Consider the following 18,683-nt stretch of genomic DNA (forward strand, 5'->3'; position numbering starts at 1 on the left):
CAAATATAACAGTAGGACGTTGGGAAAGTAGGGTAAACAATTTTTATGCAATACATTATTTGACAGTCATTAGAAATTTTGTGTTTTACTTCATTATAGTAAACATCATCTATCAAAAGCCTGTACCTAACATCATATTCAATGGTAAAAGTCTGAAAAATTTGCCTCCAAGACTAGGAAAAAGGCAAAACATGCCATTTGCCTCTTCTGTTTAGCATAGTAGTAGAGGTTTTATCCAGAGCAATTAGACAAGAAAAATAAAAGTCATCAAAACTAGAAAGGAAGAAGTCTATGATCTTAGGAATAGAAAATCCTTAAATTTTACCAGAATCTGTTAGAACTAATAAATTCAGCAAAGTTGCAGGACATAAAGTCAACACATGAAAATCAATTTTATTTCTATACAATGAAAGTGAACAATCTGAAAAAGAAGTTAGTAATTCTATTTATAGGAGCATCAGAAAGAATAAAAGACTTAGGAATATACTTAACCAAAGAAGTGAAAGACTTGTACACTGAAAACCATAACACATATTTGAAAGAAATTAAAGAAGACACAAATAAATGGAAAGACATCCTGTGTTCATGAATTAGAAGACTTAATATTGTTTGTCCATAGGAATGTAAAATAGTGCAACCATTATGGAAGTCAGTATGGAGATTTTTTAAAAAATTGAAAGTTGAAATTATTTGACCCAAGTATTCCCCTTCTAGATAGCTCCCCCCAAAAGCTAATGACATCACATTACAGTGATACAAGCATACCAATGTTTATAGCAACACAATTCAAAATATTGCAGCTAAATATTGGAAATAGCTGGTATGTTCAATAACAGATGAATGGATAAAGAAAATGGGGTATCTATATATAATGGAATACTATTCAGTTATAAAAAAGATAAATCTGAGAAATTTGTAGGAAAATGGATACACCTTGAAAACATATGAAATAAATCAGACACACAATCTTAAGTACCATATGGTTTCTCTCATTTGAATTATCCATAATAAATATTTTATAATAAAATAAATAAATAAATAGCAAGATAAAGAACTGATAAAATGAAACAGGGAAATAGATCTTTTGCAAATGCGAAGTGGACCAAGAAACTGAGGGCAGGGGGGAGGGGACAAAAAAAGATTTAAGATGTATCAACTACCCACAATGAATGCAATCAATATATGTTACAAACATGTACTTAAAAAAATAATAACAATAATAATAAAAATGGGGGAAAGACATCTAGAGATGGAGGGAGGAAGATGAGTGGGGAGTGGAAGGGGAATAAAAAGAATTAAGATACCTTAGGCACATGTACACATTCCCTAAGTTGAATGCAAACTTCATGTACTGAAAACAAGTACTAATAAAATATATTTTAAAATGAGAAGTAAATTTTATTATTGTTAAGATTAGATATAAAGATTTAATGAAATTACTATCACAATACCAATAGTATTTTTGCAGAAATAGAAAAGTCCAATTTAAAATTCATGTGGCATTTGAAGGAATCCTAAATACATCACGCTCCCCCTCCCCCCCCAAAAAGCTTGAAAAAGAACAAAGTTGGAAGTTTTACACTTTTATCAAACTCAGGGGCTTGAGCTTGTCGGGCAGACACTGTACCACTGAGCTACATTCCCGGACTTTTACATGATTTTTTTCATGGATGCCATTCAATGAGGGAAAGAACAATCTTTTCTCCATTAAACATATTTCACTGTGTATACTTAAAGTATACAATACAATGTAGAGTTATGAAATATACTAAAATATTTACTGTAGAGAAATAAATTAACATATCCACAATTTTATATATTTACACATTTCTCCTCCATGTGGCAACAGCAGTTATAATCTACTCGTGTGGTACAAATATCCTGAACACTATAGTACTATATTTTTACCTATCATTAATGTTGGATCTTGAATCTTTAGATTCACTTATTCCATTGATCTATTTTGTACAGTGTTTGCTCTATACAGTTGCTTTTCCCTTCTCCCTGCCTTGTCCTTAGTAATCATTGTTTTATTCTCTAACTCTGTGTATTTGACTTTTTCTTTATATTTCACATAAAAATGAGATTGTGTCACATTTTTATTTCTGTATCCACTAGGTTCATGCATGTTGTAATAAATGGCAAGATATCTTCATTTTTTAAAAGACCAAATGATACTGGTCATAGTTTTTTAAATCCACGCATCCATTTTTGGAGACTTATGAGTAGTAGGTTTTCATATCATGGCTACTGTGACTAATGCTACAGTGAATATAGGAATCAGCCATCTTTACAAAGTGTTGATTTCACTTCCTTTAGGAAGATATCTAGAAGAAGTATTCTGGGTCATATGCTAATTCTATTTTTAATTTCTTTAGAAACTTCCGTATTGTTTTCCGTGATGGGTCTCCCAATATGCATTCCTGCCAACAGACACAAGGGTTCTCCCTTTTTCCTCCATAGCTTCACCAGTACTTGTCTGTTATTTTTTTATGGTTTTATTTTATGAAAAAACAAAAACAAAATTTCATAGCAAAAATAAAAGAATAGCAGCAGTTAATAAGCTGTTTCTCATTACCTTCAAAGTAGTTACTCAGAGTACAAGACATAAACCAAAATGATTCTTAGAAAAAGAAACAAACAGATAATAACAAAAAAATATTTTGTCTGTTTGGTTCTTTACTGTATTGTTGATAATAACTAACCTGATGGGTAATAGGTTACCTGATGGGTAATTGCACTGTGAGGTGGTATCTCACATGGTTTTGATTTGCATTTCCTGATGACTGGTGATGTTGAGCATCTTTATATATAACTGTTGTACATTTTTAATGTCCTCTTTGGAGAAATGTCTGCTCATGATTTTTACCCATTTAAAAAATAAAATTATATGTTTTCTTGCTATTGAGTTGTAGGAGTTCTCTATAAATTTTGGATATTAAGCTTCTATCAAATATATAGTTTGCAAATATTTTCCCCACTCCATAGTTTGCTGTTTCACTTTGTTGGTTGTTTCTTTTGTAATGCAGAATCCTTTTAGTGTGATGTAGTCTCATTTATTTATTTTTGCCTTGTAGCCTGAAGATAATCTTTTCAACAGACGCTGGGAATTAGATGGAAAAGAATGTAATTAGATCCTTTATTACACTATTTACAAAACTCAACTCACAATGAATCAAAGATCTAAATGTTAGTGCTAAAACTATTAAACTCTTATGAGAAAACATAGGAGAAAAGATTTATGGCATTATAGCTTTTTTAGCGCCATCTGCTCGCGGCTACACGTCCTGCTCCTCCTGCCGCTGTGGGCGCCCTTACTCACTCCCTGCTCCGGCTGCCTGACTCCCAGAACGAACTGCTGATATTTGCAGTTCTTACAACATGGCAGACATAGACAACAGAGAAAAGTCTGAACTTGATCAAGATTTGGATGATGCTGTAGAAGTAGAAAAAGAAACTGGTGAAGAAACAAAAATCAAAGAGCGTCAGCTGACTGTTCAGATGATGCAAAATACTCAGATTCTTGCAGCCCTTCAAGAAAAACTTGATGGTATGGTAGACACACCAACAGGATACATTGAAAGCTTGCCTAAGGTAGTTAAAAGAAGAGTGAATGCTCTCAAAAACCTTCAAGTTAAATGTGCACAGATAGAAGCCAAATTCTATGAGGAAGTTCATGATCTTGAAAGGAAGTATGCTGTTCTCTACTAACCTCTATTTGATAAGCGATTTGAGATCATTAATGCAATTTATGAACCTACGGAAGAAGAATGTGAGTGGAAACCAGATGAGGAAAAAGAAATTTCCAAGGAGCTGAAAGAAAAGGCCAAAATTGAAGATGAAAAAAGGGATAAAGAAAAAGAAGATCCTAAAAGAATTTCTGAATTTTGGTTGACTGTTTTTAAGAATGTTGACTGGCTCAGTGACATGGTTCAGGAACATGATTAACCTATTCTGAAGCATTTGAAGGACATTAAAGTGGAGTTCTCACATTCTAGCCAGCCTATGAGTTTTATCTTAGAATTTCACTTTGAGCCCAATGAATATTTCACAAACGAAGTGTTGACAAAGATGTATAGGATGAGATCTGAACCAGATGATTCTGGTCCCTTTTCACTTGATGGACCAGAAATTATAGGCTGTACAAGGTGCCAAATAGATTGGAAAAAAGGAAAGAATGTCACTTTGAAGACCATTAAAAAGAAGCAGAAACATAAGGGATGTGGGACAGTTTGCACTGTGACTAAAACAGTTTCCAATGATTCTTTCTTTAATTTTTTTGCTCCTCCTGAAGTTCCTGAGGGTGGAGATCTGGATGATGATGCCAAAGCTATCCTTGCTGCAGACTTTGAAATTGGTCACTTTTTATGTAAGTGTAGAATTCCAAGATCGGTGTTGTACTTCACTGGAGATGCTATTGAAGAAGATGATGATGATTATGATGAAGAAGGTGAAGAAGTGGATGAGGAAGGGGAAGAAGAAGATGAGGAAAATGATCCAGACTATGACCCAAAGAAGGCGCAAAACCCAGCAGAGTGCAAGCAGCAGTGAAGCAGGATGTATGTGGCCTTGAGGATAACCTGCACTGTAATAGCCTAAACACAACTATTATTTACTTACAGCCTTATGTTTTTGTATTTTCCTGGTAGACTCAGCAATTTTTTTAAAAGGAATTGTTATTTTAAAGACCAGTTTGTTTAACTAGCATTTTAACTATAGTTCTACTGTCAGATACATTGAATGCACAGATTCTCTGAAGCATGTTCATTCATTGCTGCAATTTGGTTCTTTGAATCGTACAATTATTGGAGTATAATTATGAAAATTAACTTTTTCCCGAAGTACCAAAAGTTTTCCTGTTAGTAGTAGAGTGGGTTTAAGTCAGTTGCATAGTTGTGGTTTTCATTTTTTTTGTTGTTGTTACAAAAATGCAGTGACTTATACTAAGACAATTCATCATTTAAAGGAAAAAAAAATGTGGTTAAGAATTTCTAGTAAGACCAAATCTGATAATTGTTAACTTATTAATGGATTTTTATATTTTAGGTGATAGTTAATTATAAGGAAGCCTAACTTACATGGTTATGGTTACCACAGGAAAGTGAATAAAATCTAGAATTTGCAGAAGTTAAACTGATACTATTTTAGTGTACTTCTAAATTTAACATCCATTAACTAAGCATCTTTTCTTTGTGGTAGGGTCTACCTTCTGCTTTCCTGGAAAGGATGACTTTACATCATTTGATGAGCCTATTTCACATTTTTTTGGTTGTTTGTTTGCTTATTTTTGTTTTTTGCAGTCTAAAATAAAAATATTAAATGCAATTTTAGTTCTTACAAGATAATATCTTAATTTTGTACTAATTTAGATTAGAAGCAGAGGCTTAACTTGGATTAATGATTATTGTGCCCAGTTTAATATATTGAAGGAAAAGGAGCCGACTTTGGAAGATCTGATAAGCAAGTGGAAAGCAAAAAGTAAAAGCATAAAACCTCTAAATGGTGTGATATATTTTTTAAAAGAAGAAAAGTTAAATTTCATAGTTTTGGATTATAGCTAGAGAGAAAGCCCTAAGCCTCTATGGTTTATTCTGATCCTTAATTGCTTAGCTATGTCATTTACCCATGTTTCTGTTTACTATGTATTAAAATGGGTAGTACTGTTTACTTAACTACCTCACAGATGTGTTAAGGCATAGTACATTAAATTTCATAAACCTTTTCTCAGTCTCATTTAAAGCCTGAGAAATTTGAACCTATTTGTACCACAATGTGATACTCAGAATATTATTCACACCAGGCTTTGATTATTAAACTGGAAAATGAAGTTTAAATGGCCCTGTTGTGGATCTGGCCAGATAACACTCAGAATTCATGTGGCTGCTTATTTTAGTGAAAATGGATGGGGATGGGTTTGTTTCAAAAAGTTCAAGGATCTTTTTTTTCTCTGATATTCTAGATGAACATACTGTAGTAAATAGTATAGAGATTAGGGGTCTAAAGTGGTAATAAGACCATTTTGGGGAGGGGAATGCCATTAAGTTTGAGACTTTAGAGCCACATTTAAAATACCTCAGGCTAATTGCTATTTATTTGGGGGGATGAACTTATTTTTGGTAATGAGAGTAGACTAATTCAAGAGGAAGTTCTAGAGTTCCTGCTGTTAATAAAATTATTTTGAGTTGATACATTTTTACAGGTGATAGTGGCCTTTTTTTTTGGTACTGAGGATTGAACTCTGGTCCTTGCGCTTGCCGGGCAGGCGGTGGAAACACTGAGCTAAATCCCTGACCCGATAATTTTCTTTTTGAAAATTTAGTATTAAGGATTTAAAATGTGAACACATTTGTGTGGAACTATCCATTCCTATTGAGAATCTTAACTACTGGAAATCCTTAGCCAATCACAGTAGTTTTTCCCTTTTTATTTTCAGAATTTTGATTAGACACTCTATGTTGATTTTTTTGTAACCATATTTCATGTAAACATAGCTTTTTCTGATCTTTAAAATTTTAATCTAAAGATAGAATCCCATTTTTAATTAACTTAAAGAAGTAACAAAATCACTTTTTCCCGTTCCTTTAGGAAATAGCTATTGCCACAGCGAAGAGGTAGATAATATTTCATCTTGTTATGTAATGGGGTTGTGGTTTACAGAGGAATTGTTTTCTTTGTAAAATTTGAATTTCAAGGGATGTCAGTGTTCATTTATGCCAGTTCTTCATTCCGAGATGGTTCTATTCCATTTTAGATATTTGAAATATGTAATTTGAAATCCTTAAATAAAATTTGGACTTAACTTAAAAAAAAGATTTATGGCATCAGATTTGGCAATGTTTTCTTGAAAATAACACCAAAAATACAAGCAACAAAAGCAAGAATAAAAAAATGGATGTATATCAAGTGTAACACCTTCTGTGCATCAAGGGACGCATACAGAGTAAAAAGAAACCTATAGAATAGGAGAAAATATTTGCAAAGCATATATCTGATAAAGGGTTAGTTTCCAGAATATGTAAAGAACTCCTATAACTCAGCAAAAACAAACAAACAAAACAAAACAAAAATCTTGATACAACAAATGGTCAAAGAACTTAAACAGACATTTTTCTAAAGAAGATACACAAATGGCCAACAAACACGTGAAAGGATGTTCAATATCACTAATTATTAGGGAATTGCAAATCAAAACCACAATTAGATGATACTTCATGCCCATTAGGAAGGCTACTATATAAATACCAGAAAATGACAAGTATTGATGAAAATGTGGAGAAATTTGAACTCCTATGCATTGTTTATGGGCCTATAAAATGGTACCACTGCTATAGAGAACAATATGATGCATCCTCAAAAAATAAAATATAGAATTGCTATATGATTCAAGGCTTTCACTCAAGGTATATGCCTCAAATAATGAAAATATCTTGAATAGATATTTGTACAACCATGTACAAAACAGCATAATTCAATATAGCTAAAATTTTGCAGTAACCCAAGTGTTCAAGGACAGATGAATGGATAATAAAGTGTAGCATATATGAGGTGTGATCTAAAAATACAGTGAATATTTAAAATTTAAAAACTTGATTACAGTACAAGACATATTCCCATTAATTACTCTCAAAACATTCCCACTCTCTTTGAACACACTTATCTCATCATTCTTGCCACTTTCAGAAGTTCTGGAAGTGCTTCTTTGTAAGTATTTTTACTTGTGCTGCCATGGCTGCCTCAATGTCCTGAATTGATTCTAAATATTTACTTTTAATGATTATTTTGACTTTGGGGAAAAGTCAGAATTTGCATGTTGCCAGATCTGGTGAATAAGGTGGATGAGGACACATCATAATGTTTCTGTAAGTCTACCCATCCATGGATGGCACTTGGCAGCAGCATTTTTTTTGTATTTTGATCACATTTAGTGTTGTGGTTTATATCTAGATGTCATCCCAAAGCTTTGTCTGCTCATAATTTTGAAAAGCGATTGGGTCATGGGGCATGATATTTATCAATGGACTATCCACTGATGAGTTTATAGCGAAATGTGATATTGGGAGGTAAAGCCTGGTGGGAGGAGGTGGATCGCTGAGGGCGTGGACTGGAAGGGTGTATCTCCCTCTTCCTCCCTGGATCCCTCTCTGCTTTCTGTTACCAGGCCAGGAGCTCTTTCTCCTCTGCAATGTCTCTCTGTTTCCCTCCCTTAGAGCCAGCCAACTGTGGACTGAAACCTCTACAAGCTGTGAGCCAAAATAAATGTTTTCTCCTTAGAGTTTTGGGTGTTGGATAGTGTGTCTCAGCCACAAGAAAATAACTAAGAAACCTATTAAAGATATACATGAAAGCTTATTTTGAACACTGCTTCAGAAAGTGGGAAGAAAAGTGGGATAAATGTGTTTAAAGAGAGGAGGACTATTTCAAGGCATATTAACTGCAATGTGTCTTTTACTGTAATAAAATGTTAGAATCTAAATATTCACAGTATATTTTGATCACAACTAGTACATAAAATAAAGTATTATTTAGCTTAAATAGGAATAAAATTCGGCAGAGGAGGCGAATATTCCAGACTGCCATATCGCTGCCCCCAAGACAGAGGAGGTGAATCTTCCAGGCCACTGTACCACCACCCCAGGGTTGAGGAGCAGAGCTGCTCCCAGTGCAGAAGAGGTGAACCTTGCAGGCCACCATACCACTAACTCTAGGGCTGAGGAGGTGAGCCACATGGGGGCCAGCAGCACACATCTTTCCCCCTGCCCCATAATGAAATGAGAAGATATGAAAACAAGTCTCAAAACCAGACTTCCAGATCACCTGAAGGAATCTCAAAGGGAAATGAGATGAAACAATCTGATACTCAACCACCTGGACTCCCTGAACTGGCAATGAAAGAGGATCTGGAAAAAATGAAATCACACATAATTTCTCAGATAACAGCAGAGATTATGCCCATAGTGCACGATATAATTAATAAATTTAGAGAGGACATAAATGAAAAAATAGAGGAGCTGAGGAACATGATGGAATCCCAACATAGGAAACAAATGGAATCCATAAAACAGATGCAAACAGATTTCCAGGAGATTAAAAACTCCATTGACAGTTTATGCAGCAGAATGAGCCAATGTGAGGACAGAATTTCAGATATAGAAGATAAGACAATAGAAAAAACAATGAGGATTACAACCCCAGGAAGCCCAGCAGAATGAATCCATCTGGCACAACAAGAAATTAATGACAAAGGGGGAGAATCCAACAAAAAGAAAAAGTCATGAGAATGATAAGTCAATACATATCAGTTATAACCATCCATGTAAATGGTCTCAATTCACTAATCAAAAGAAATACACTGGCAGAATGGTCAAGAAGCAAGATTCAACAATATGCTGCATACAAGAAACACACTTAATTCAAAATGAAACTCAGACTGAAAGTTAAAGGGTGGAAAACAATACTCCATGTGACAGGAACCCGAAGACAAGCAGGAGTAGCTATCCTCTTTGCAGATCAAGTGGATATCAAACCAACAATGATTAAGAGAGACAAAGAAGGACACTACATCCTTGTAAAGGGAAGAATCCAAGAGTAAGAGATGACAATCATAAACATATATGAACCAAACAATAGTGCACCCAACTATATAAAACAAACACTAATGAACATGAAAAATCAAATAAGCACTAATACGAGTGGGGGACCTCAATACCCCATTGTCACAAATAGATAGAACAACTAGACAAAAAATAAACAACAAAACACTGGAACTCAATCAAACACTTGAACAAAAGAACTTAACAGATGTTTACAGAGTGTTCCACCCCACAAAATCAAAATACACATTCTTTTCAGCTGCACATGGGTCCTTCTCCAAAATAGACCACATACTCACTCATAGAACATGTTTAAGTAAAAGCAATGAATTGAAACTCACCTCTGTATATTATCAGACCATAATGTGATGAAATTGGAGATCAATAGCAAAAGAAGCTGCAAGAATTTCATAAACACATGAAAATTGAACAACATACTTCTGAATAACCAATGGGTCACAGAGGAAGTTAAAAGAAGAAATCAGACAGTTCCTTCAATTAAATGATAATGACAATACAACATATTGGAATCTATGGGACACAATGAAAGTAGTCTTGTGAGGGAAATACATAGCAATGAATACTCATATTAGGAAAATAGAGGGAGCCCAATTAAACAACTTGATGCTGAACCTCAAGCTTCTAGAAAAAGAAGAGCAGGACAAACCCAAAGCTCATACAAGAGAGGAAATTGTAAAGATCAGAGGAGAAATCAATGCAATGGAGACTAAGAGAATGATACAAAAAAATCAATGAAGTCAAGAGTTGGTTCTTTGAAAGAATAAACAAAATTGACAAAACCTTAGCCAACCTTATCAGAAAAAGGAAAGAAAAGGCCCAAATCCATACCATTAGGAATGAAAAGGGTGAAATGACAACAGACCCAGCAGAAATCCAGAGGATCATCAATGCCTATTTCCAGAAACTATATGCCAATAAGATGGACAACACAGAAGAAATGGACAGATTCCTAGATAAGTATGAATTACCAAAGTGGAATGAAGAAGACCTAAAAATTCTAAACAACCCAATATCAATCAATGAAATTGAAAATGTAATTAAAAACTTACCAACTAAGAAAAGCCCGGGTCCTGATGGCTTCACTGCTGAATTCTACAAGACATTTAGAGAGGAACTGCTGCCACTACTGTTTGAACTCTTCAATGAAATTGAAAGGGAAGTAATAATCCCGAATTCATTCCTGGAAGCAAGCATCACCTTGATCCCCAAAGCAGAGAAAGACCTAACCAAAAAAGAGAACTATAGGCCAATCTCACTAATGAACATAGATGCAAAAATCCTTAATAAGATATGGGCAAATAGAATGCAGAAGATCATCAAGAAGATTATACATCTTGACCAAGTGGGATTCATCCCAGGGATGCAGGGATGGTTCAACATATGCAAATCAATCAATGAAATACACTATATTAATAGGGCCAAGGACAAAAACCATATGATCATCTCAAAAGATGCAGAAAAAACATTTGACAGCATGCAACATGCATTTATGAAAAAAACTCTCCAAATAATTGGAATCGATGGTCTCTACCTCAAACTGATAAAAACCATCTATGAAAAACCAACAGCCAATATCATACTAAATGGTCAAAAACTGAAATCCTTCACACTAAAATCAGGAACAAGACAAGGATGTCCACTAACACCACGCTTGTTCAATATAGGTTTGGAAACATTAGCCATTGCAATTAGACAAGAGAAAGAAATAAAGGGAATAAAGATAGGAAATGAAGAAGTCAAATTGTCATTATTTGCAGATGACATGATAGAAGACCCCAAGAACTCCACCAAAAGTCTTCTAGACTTAATAACCAAATTCAGTCAAGTAGCTGGATACAAGGTCAACACAAAAAAATCAATAGCTTTCCTCTACACAAACAACAGACTCACTGAGAGAGAAAGAAGGCAAACAATTCCTTTCATAATAGCATCCAAAAACTGAAATACCTAGGAATCAACCTAACAAAAGAAATCAAAGACCTCTTCTCTGAAAACTATAGCACTCTGAAAATAGATATTGAAGATGATATCAAATAAAGGAAAGACATCCCTTGCTCCTGGGTCGGAAGAACCAACATAGTGAAAATGGCCATACTTCCAAAACTGCTATATAGATTCAATGCAATCCCAATTGAAATTCCAGCAGCATACTTCACAGACCTTGAGAAAACAATCCAAAAATTCATTTGGAACAAGAAGAGACCTAGAATAGAAAAAGCAATTCTAGGTAACAGAGACATGGCAGGGGGTATAACAACGCGGAGATCAAAACTATACTACAAAGCTACTGTGATAGAAACAGCATGGGGCAAAGAAACAGACCAGCAGACCAGTGGAACAGATTAGAAGATGCAGAAACAACTCCAGACACCTCAGTCACTTCATCTTTGACAAAGAAGCCAAACACCCTCACTGGAGGAAAGATGGCCTCTTTAATAAATGATGCTGGAAATATTGGGTTTCAACTTGCCAAAGATTCAAACTAGACTTATATCGCTCACCATGCACCAAACTAGAATTGAAATGGATTAAAGATCTAAATATTAAAATAGAAATGCTGAACCAGTTGGAAGAGAGGTTAGGTGGACCTCTTGAAGACACTGGTGTAGGAAAAGATTTTATGGACAAAACCTCAGTTGCCTGTGAACTAGCACAATCAATCAACAAGTGGGATCTCTTCTTATTAAAAAGATTCTGTACTGCAAGAGAAACCACCAACAGTGTGAAGAGACAACCCACAATGTGGGAAAAAATTTTCACCTGCTCTCCCTCAGACAAAGATCTGCTATCTAGAATCTTTATAGAACTTTAAAAAATCAGATCTCCAAAGTTTAAAGACCAATCCCAAAATGGGCATCTGAAATGAACAGATATTTCTCAGACAAAGAAGTAGGAATAGCAAATAAACAAATGAAAAAATATTCAACATCACTGGTCATTCGAGAGATGCAAATGAAAACAACACTGAGATTCCACCTCACCCCAGCAAGAATGGCTGCTATCATGAAATCAACCAATAACAAATGCTGGTGGAGCTGTGGGGAAAGAGGAACCCTGCTCCACTGCTGGTGGGAGTGTAGACTGGTGCAACCACTGTGGAAATCAGTATGGAGATACCTCAATGAACTAGGACTGGAAGTCCCATTTGACCCAGCCATTCACTTACTAGGTATCTTCCCCAAGGAATTAAGAGTCATACTACAGTGATATATGTGGACCCATGTACATAGCAGCAGTTTGTAATAACTAAAACTTGGAAGCAGCCCAATTGCCCATCAACTGGAGACTGGATAAATAAAATGTGTGTGTGTTTTTAAAATAAAATGGAGTATTACTCAGCCATAAGAAATGAGAAACTAGAGACATTTATAGCTAAATTGATGCACATGAGGCGATACTCTTAAGTGAAATAAATAGGACACATGTGTAAATAACGAATCGTTTCTCTAGTGTGTGAAACTGAAAGTGTAAATAAGGACTAAAAGGTATAATAGATAATGTGAAATAGGAAGAAAAGGTGAAAAGGGGAAGGGGAAGTGGGAGGGGTGGAGAAAAGGAAAGAAGGGAATGGAATTAATGTGAGAAAATGGAAAAATGGAAACAAAGTCTTTGTAAATAGGGAGGGATGGAGGGGTTGAAGGGAGGGCAGAGGAAGGGGGAAAAATAAGAGCCAAGAGAGATTATGTAAAGGTGCAAATTTCCAATGATGAATGTCATTATATTACATACCTAAAATGTATACCTATATTGTATACCTAAAATTAATAAAAAAATGAATAAAATTCTAGCAGGACAGATGGATCTTAAGGAAGTTATAAGTGAAATAATCTACTACATAAAGGTAAATATGATATGATTTCACTTCTGTAAGGTATGTGGTACTTCTTTTTCTTTGGTATTTGGGATTAAACCCATGGCTCTGTGAATGCTTGGCAAGCACTTTACCATAGAGTCACATACTGACCCCCGTAGGGTATCTGGAGTAGACAAATTCACAGATACAGAAAATAGAATGGTGAGTGCTGGCCAGTGGCTGGAGGGTGAAGAGCAAAGAGTCATTGTTCAATAGGCATAGAGTTCTAGATAAAAAAAGCTCTGGAGACTTACTGAACAGCAATGTGAATGTACTTAACCGTACTGAATTGTTACACTTAAATATGAGTAAGATGATAAATTTTATGTGGTATATTTTGTCACAATCAGCATAAACAAAAATTTAAAAATGTTTCGAAAGAACTGTGAATAATGTTGGAGTACATAACATGAAATTAGAAAAAGCAGGGTAAATAATCATGTAGAACAGGATCTCAACTTTGTAATAAAAGCAGGACTAGAAATAAACACTTGAAGGAAGAATGTCAAAATGTTAACACTACGGTGACTATTGTTAATGTTTACTATTTTAAAATTTTAGATACTTTCCAAATTTTAACAATAAAGTTGTATTTATTTTCCTGCAGTGGGAACTGTGATGTAAAAAACTTGCTTGAAAGTATTTTCTTCTTCAGGTTTATTGTTGCTAACCAACTAGAATGGGATTAGGGTTTTCCTAAATTTTTACTAGGAAGATTAAAATTTGCTTGCTGGCCAAGATCTAGGATGAGAAAAATTTTTTTTTTTTGCATAGAAATTTCAGTCTCATCTATCAATAAATCTGAGTCTGCGGAACAGCTCTTTGTCAAGATCAGTCATCAAATGATCAGCTTCTCCGCCACTGTGGTAACTCTGAAAGGAGACAATGCTGCTATTTGAAAATAATGAAGTGTGTTCACTCTGGGGAAGTGTACTGGAGTTCACACTGACAGATTTGTCAGTTGCTTAGGAAGAGAAGGAGGGGGAGTGCACACCTTTGCAATGAGAATAACAATTTCTCTACCTTAAGTATCTGATGGCGATTAAGGCTTTCCACCTTACAGGGCTAGCTAAGGAATCCAGGGGCTCTTCCCGGATGAAGTCCTGCAACACAAGGAAGTGAAATGTTTTAAAAGGCTCAGGCGAGTTCTCAGATGCAGCTCCAACTGTGCTGGGCCTTTGGGTGCCCTAGGTTCAGAAAGATGGCAGAGATCTGTTACGTGGCACTGGGGAGTTTTCCTTATTTTTAAGTGGGATACCTCAGGCCCTTCCTCCCTCCTCCTTCACACACTCACTAGCATTTGACTGATTAGCATCTGTTTGTAGGAGAACTGAAAGTTTTGGTCCTCGGCATCTTGGACAGCAATACCAATCTCAGTGATGCTTCTTGTGAAGCTCATCTGCAGATCCATGTCCTGCAGTGAAATGGCTCTCAGTCCCAGTTAAGCTCTCAGGCACCACACAGAGTGGTTGAAATGAGTCTTTCCTCCCTTTGCCATCTGTATCCTAATCTAGGTTGTAAATTGCAGGGAAGGTGAGAAGCATAGGTTACCACTCTCCACCTCCCGACCCTGATCATAGACTGAAGTTTCTCCAGAGCACTGGCTTAACATCTTTGATCATAAACTCACAGTAGAAAACAGTTCACATTGTCATCCAGGATTTACTTGTACAAAATATGTCTAACACATAACTCAATGGAAAGATATTTACTATTGCTATATGTAGTATAGATTTCTTTTTTTCTGTAAAAGTTTTATTATTTTTATATGAAAAAATAAAACAAAATTTCATAGCAGAATAAGAGAATAACAATAGTCAATACACTGTGTATCATTTTCAAAGAAGTTACTCAGAGTACAGGATGTAGACAAAAAAGATTCTCCTTTAAAAAGAAGAAACAGATAATAGCACAAAACATTCTATTCTCCTTTTTATTTCTTTTCATTAAAATTTTTTTAGTCTTTGTGGCCTATTAACTTGATATTACCCTTCACTGGTGGGGCTTACCCAACAAGTTGAAAAACACTGCTCTAGTTACAGCCCATGTTCTAAACCACCTGGAACCACAACAGGGTTCCTTGTTCTGACATTCATCAGGCTCACGAGTCCTGACTTCAGAATCAGATTAATTAGTTACATACAGTATTGTGACCCTTTCACTGGAATCAAATCAGGAGGACATCTATGGTTGACATATTTTAAATGAGCATGATTTGTTGTCTATCTATCTATCTATCTATCTATCTATCTATCTATCTATCTATCGACCATCTCATACCTTATTCATCACAGACATGCCCAGAACCTGAAAATTAAAAGCAAAAGCAGATACTCAGTGAGGAGCAGCCCACAAGATCCCCAGCCCAAGGCCCGACCCATCATCTCTGAAAGAGAGCAGTAGTGGAATCTGGCCGAGGTGGGTGTGCAGCTGCCTACTTCTTCCTCTGTTTTAAAAGTGATAGCTTGCACACCAGCAGGTGAGTCAAGAGTGAGCTACAGAAGCCAGGATCAAGATGACAATCCTTTGGGTTTCCAGGCTTCCCAATCAATTGAAAGGGCTGGTAATGGTCTTTGGTTAGGAAAAAGGGTAAAGGCTCTCAGAGGTGAGAGCAATGAAAAGTTACAAAGTGAAGTCACAGGGCAGGTGACTCTGGAACTGTGAGTGCAGTGAGATCTGCTATAATGCTATAATGTTGAAAATGCAAACTTGTTCCAATGAGAATGATACATTAGGAATACTTTCAGCTTGCACCAATTTGTATCTGCTTATATTCAGTTTCACTGGTGAAAGGTGTGCAGTTGAACTGAACTGATAAGAATACACAAAACTGAATGGCACACACCCCACAGACATCCACCTGCCACCTCAGGTTACTCTGTACTGCGAGCCACTCCCACCACATCCGGTACTGTAGCTTTCTGTTTGACTTCAGAAAACCCCTTTCCTTCCACTGTGTCACCTGGCTTCAGGTGTCTCAAGGCAAAGTGCCATATTTTTGGTATTCTGTATTTATTTTTATTTTAAAATTAACTCATGTCTTTAAAAATGTGCCTTTAATATTCTGGTTTCTCTTCAGATTGTATAAATCTTTCACCTTAAACATCTCTTTAGACAGAATCTCACTATGTAGCTTAGGCTGGCCTAGAACTCATAGTGATTCTCCTGCCTCAGCATCCTGAGTGCTCGAATTACAGTTATCACAACCCTCCCTGGCTAAAAGTATACAATTATCTTTATCTCCCTTCTTTTTTTATTTCTATAGTAAGTTTCCTCAAGGATTGACTACCATAAAACATCTTTTATTATTTTTTTGATTCTCATTATTGCTTATTCGATTTGGGAGCATTAGAATCAGCTCCTGAGGAACATGTTGAAAGTATGGCTTCAGTGATTCAGTCTGAAAAGACTGACTTATTGGGCATCTCTATTTTTAACAGGCTGTTCAGGCAATTTTCATGCAACTAAAATATGAGAATCACTGCCCCAAGCCTTTCGCTTCTGTGTGCTGATATCTAAGGTTTTATGAGCTCCCTGTGAGTCTGTTCTTATTGAATTCATATGGGAATAAATGTCAAGAGCACACATGGATGAAACAAGTGGCTTGTAGAGACACAGAAGAGGAGATAAAAGAGCTTCAGGTACAGATGCTAACATCACAGTGAAGAAAATCTAAGGGGAGAAGTAGATGTGTATATAATCAATGAAAGTTCACCACACCTGCCTGTAGAGAAGAATCGCTCATAAACTTATTAAGCATACAGATTTCTAGATGCCTCCCAGGACCTACCTACTCAGCCTTTCTGGAAAATCACTCTGGGAAGATATATTTTAAACTTCCTCCCTCACTGAGTCCTTGGTGGCCAACATGATGCTTGTAAGCAAAGTTGTTTTGAATCTATCATATGTATAAAGCAGTCTATTAAAGAAACAAAGTGCTTTGGAGGACACAAATGGCCAGATGAATGCCAGTTCAGTTCTGTGGCCTTGAAGCTGGAGTGTTCTTGTTTGACAGGTACCAAGGAGGTTCAGGGTGGCTGAGATGCAAGTGGAAGGGGAAACTATTAGAAGGTGAGGTAGACTGAATAGTGTGATGAATGACATGTTTTATTCACTTGAAATAGATATGATGCCACTTGATTATTTGTGACACACTGTCCTAAGTGGTTTATTGATATTATCATATAGAAGGTTAAACAACTACTACTGAGTAGCACTTCTGAAACTGTTAAAGGGAAGTGCTAAGCCAGGTGCCTTAAAGTAGGACAGGAGAAATTTTTTCATGTTCAGACAAGGCTGAGATCACCATGGATACAGCTGATCTGGGATGGCATCACAAGACAGTTAGGATATGGACTGTCCAAGGCCTTAGGAAGGAAACAAATTCCTTGAACTTTCTTCTTCATAGTAAATATGTCTGTTTGCATGCATTCTCATTTCCCAAACACTTTAGGTCCTACATATCTTCTTAATCTTTTTTCTCTCTCTTTTCTCTTCTCTTCTTTTTCTCTCTTCTCCCCCTACCCTCTCTCTCTCTTTTTTTCCTTATAACCATTGAGCCTGAAGATGCTGAAGACTGGGTCCATCCAAGGTTTGGGAACCCCAGCTTGTAAACTGAGCCAGCCCTGTGAGCGTTACCTGAGAGCACTGGCCATAAAGATACAGGACTTGAGCCATGATGTCTTGGTGAAGCCTGGTGAGGAGTTCCCGCTTGGGAGCATGGAGGGCCACAGCGCCATAGATAACTATGACATCAGTCTTGGTCAGGTTCTTTTTCCCAGAAAACAGGCTCTAAAGACCAACAGAGGGAGAAAAAAATAATGTGACCCAAGACTTCCTTTTTTCTCTTAGGTATTTTTTCCTAATCCTGTGGCTCACTATAGGATTTAAGAAACTGGACTGGATGATTGAAATGAATGTGAAGTTTACATACCCTTAATTATACAAACATAAACAGCCAGGATCATCATCAAGTCATCAGAGGCCTTAACAGAGGTAATTATGGGAGGCTTTAAATTTTCTAGTTGGATCCCTTCCCTAGGAGAAGCAGAGTATATACAAGGGAAGCTGTGCAGGTGGTGGCCAGAGCAGGTGGTAGTCGGAAATACGCAGGCACACATGGTGTTCTTTAGGACCTTCCAGGTGAGTGTCCTTCAAGACACTTGTTATATAGCTGACTATCCTACAGAGCCTAGGCTTGAACCATTTTGACATGGAAT

General features: G+C 36.2%; 1 protein-coding gene and 1 pseudogene across 2 annotated transcripts in view; one reads left to right on the plus strand and one right to left on the minus strand.

The window, feature by feature from the left end:
* The window catches only part of Mroh2b (maestro heat like repeat family member 2B), a 75,290-nt gene that overhangs the window by 29,843 nt on the left and 26,764 nt on the right, over positions 1-18,683 (minus strand). Inside the window, 4 exon segments of the mRNA XM_004848578.2 lie at positions 14,488-14,567; positions 14,759-14,878; positions 15,745-15,771; positions 18,103-18,255. Of these exon segments, the coding sequence (XP_004848635.1) occupies positions 14,488-14,567; positions 14,759-14,878; positions 15,745-15,771; positions 18,103-18,255 (380 nt within the window).
* LOC101720884 (nucleosome assembly protein 1-like 1 pseudogene) lies at positions 3,382-5,295 on the plus strand (annotated as a pseudogene). Its single transcript, XR_015442311.1, has 2 exons — positions 3,382-4,587; positions 5,200-5,295. The product of XR_015442311.1 is annotated as a nucleosome assembly protein 1-like 1 pseudogene (transcript).

Source organism: Heterocephalus glaber, unplaced genomic scaffold, assembly GCF_053883595.1.
Source record: "Heterocephalus glaber isolate CG9 unplaced genomic scaffold, H.glaber_assembly_v1.0 deba00001538, whole genome shotgun sequence".
Lineage (NCBI taxonomy): Eukaryota > Metazoa > Chordata > Mammalia > Rodentia > Bathyergidae > Heterocephalus > Heterocephalus glaber.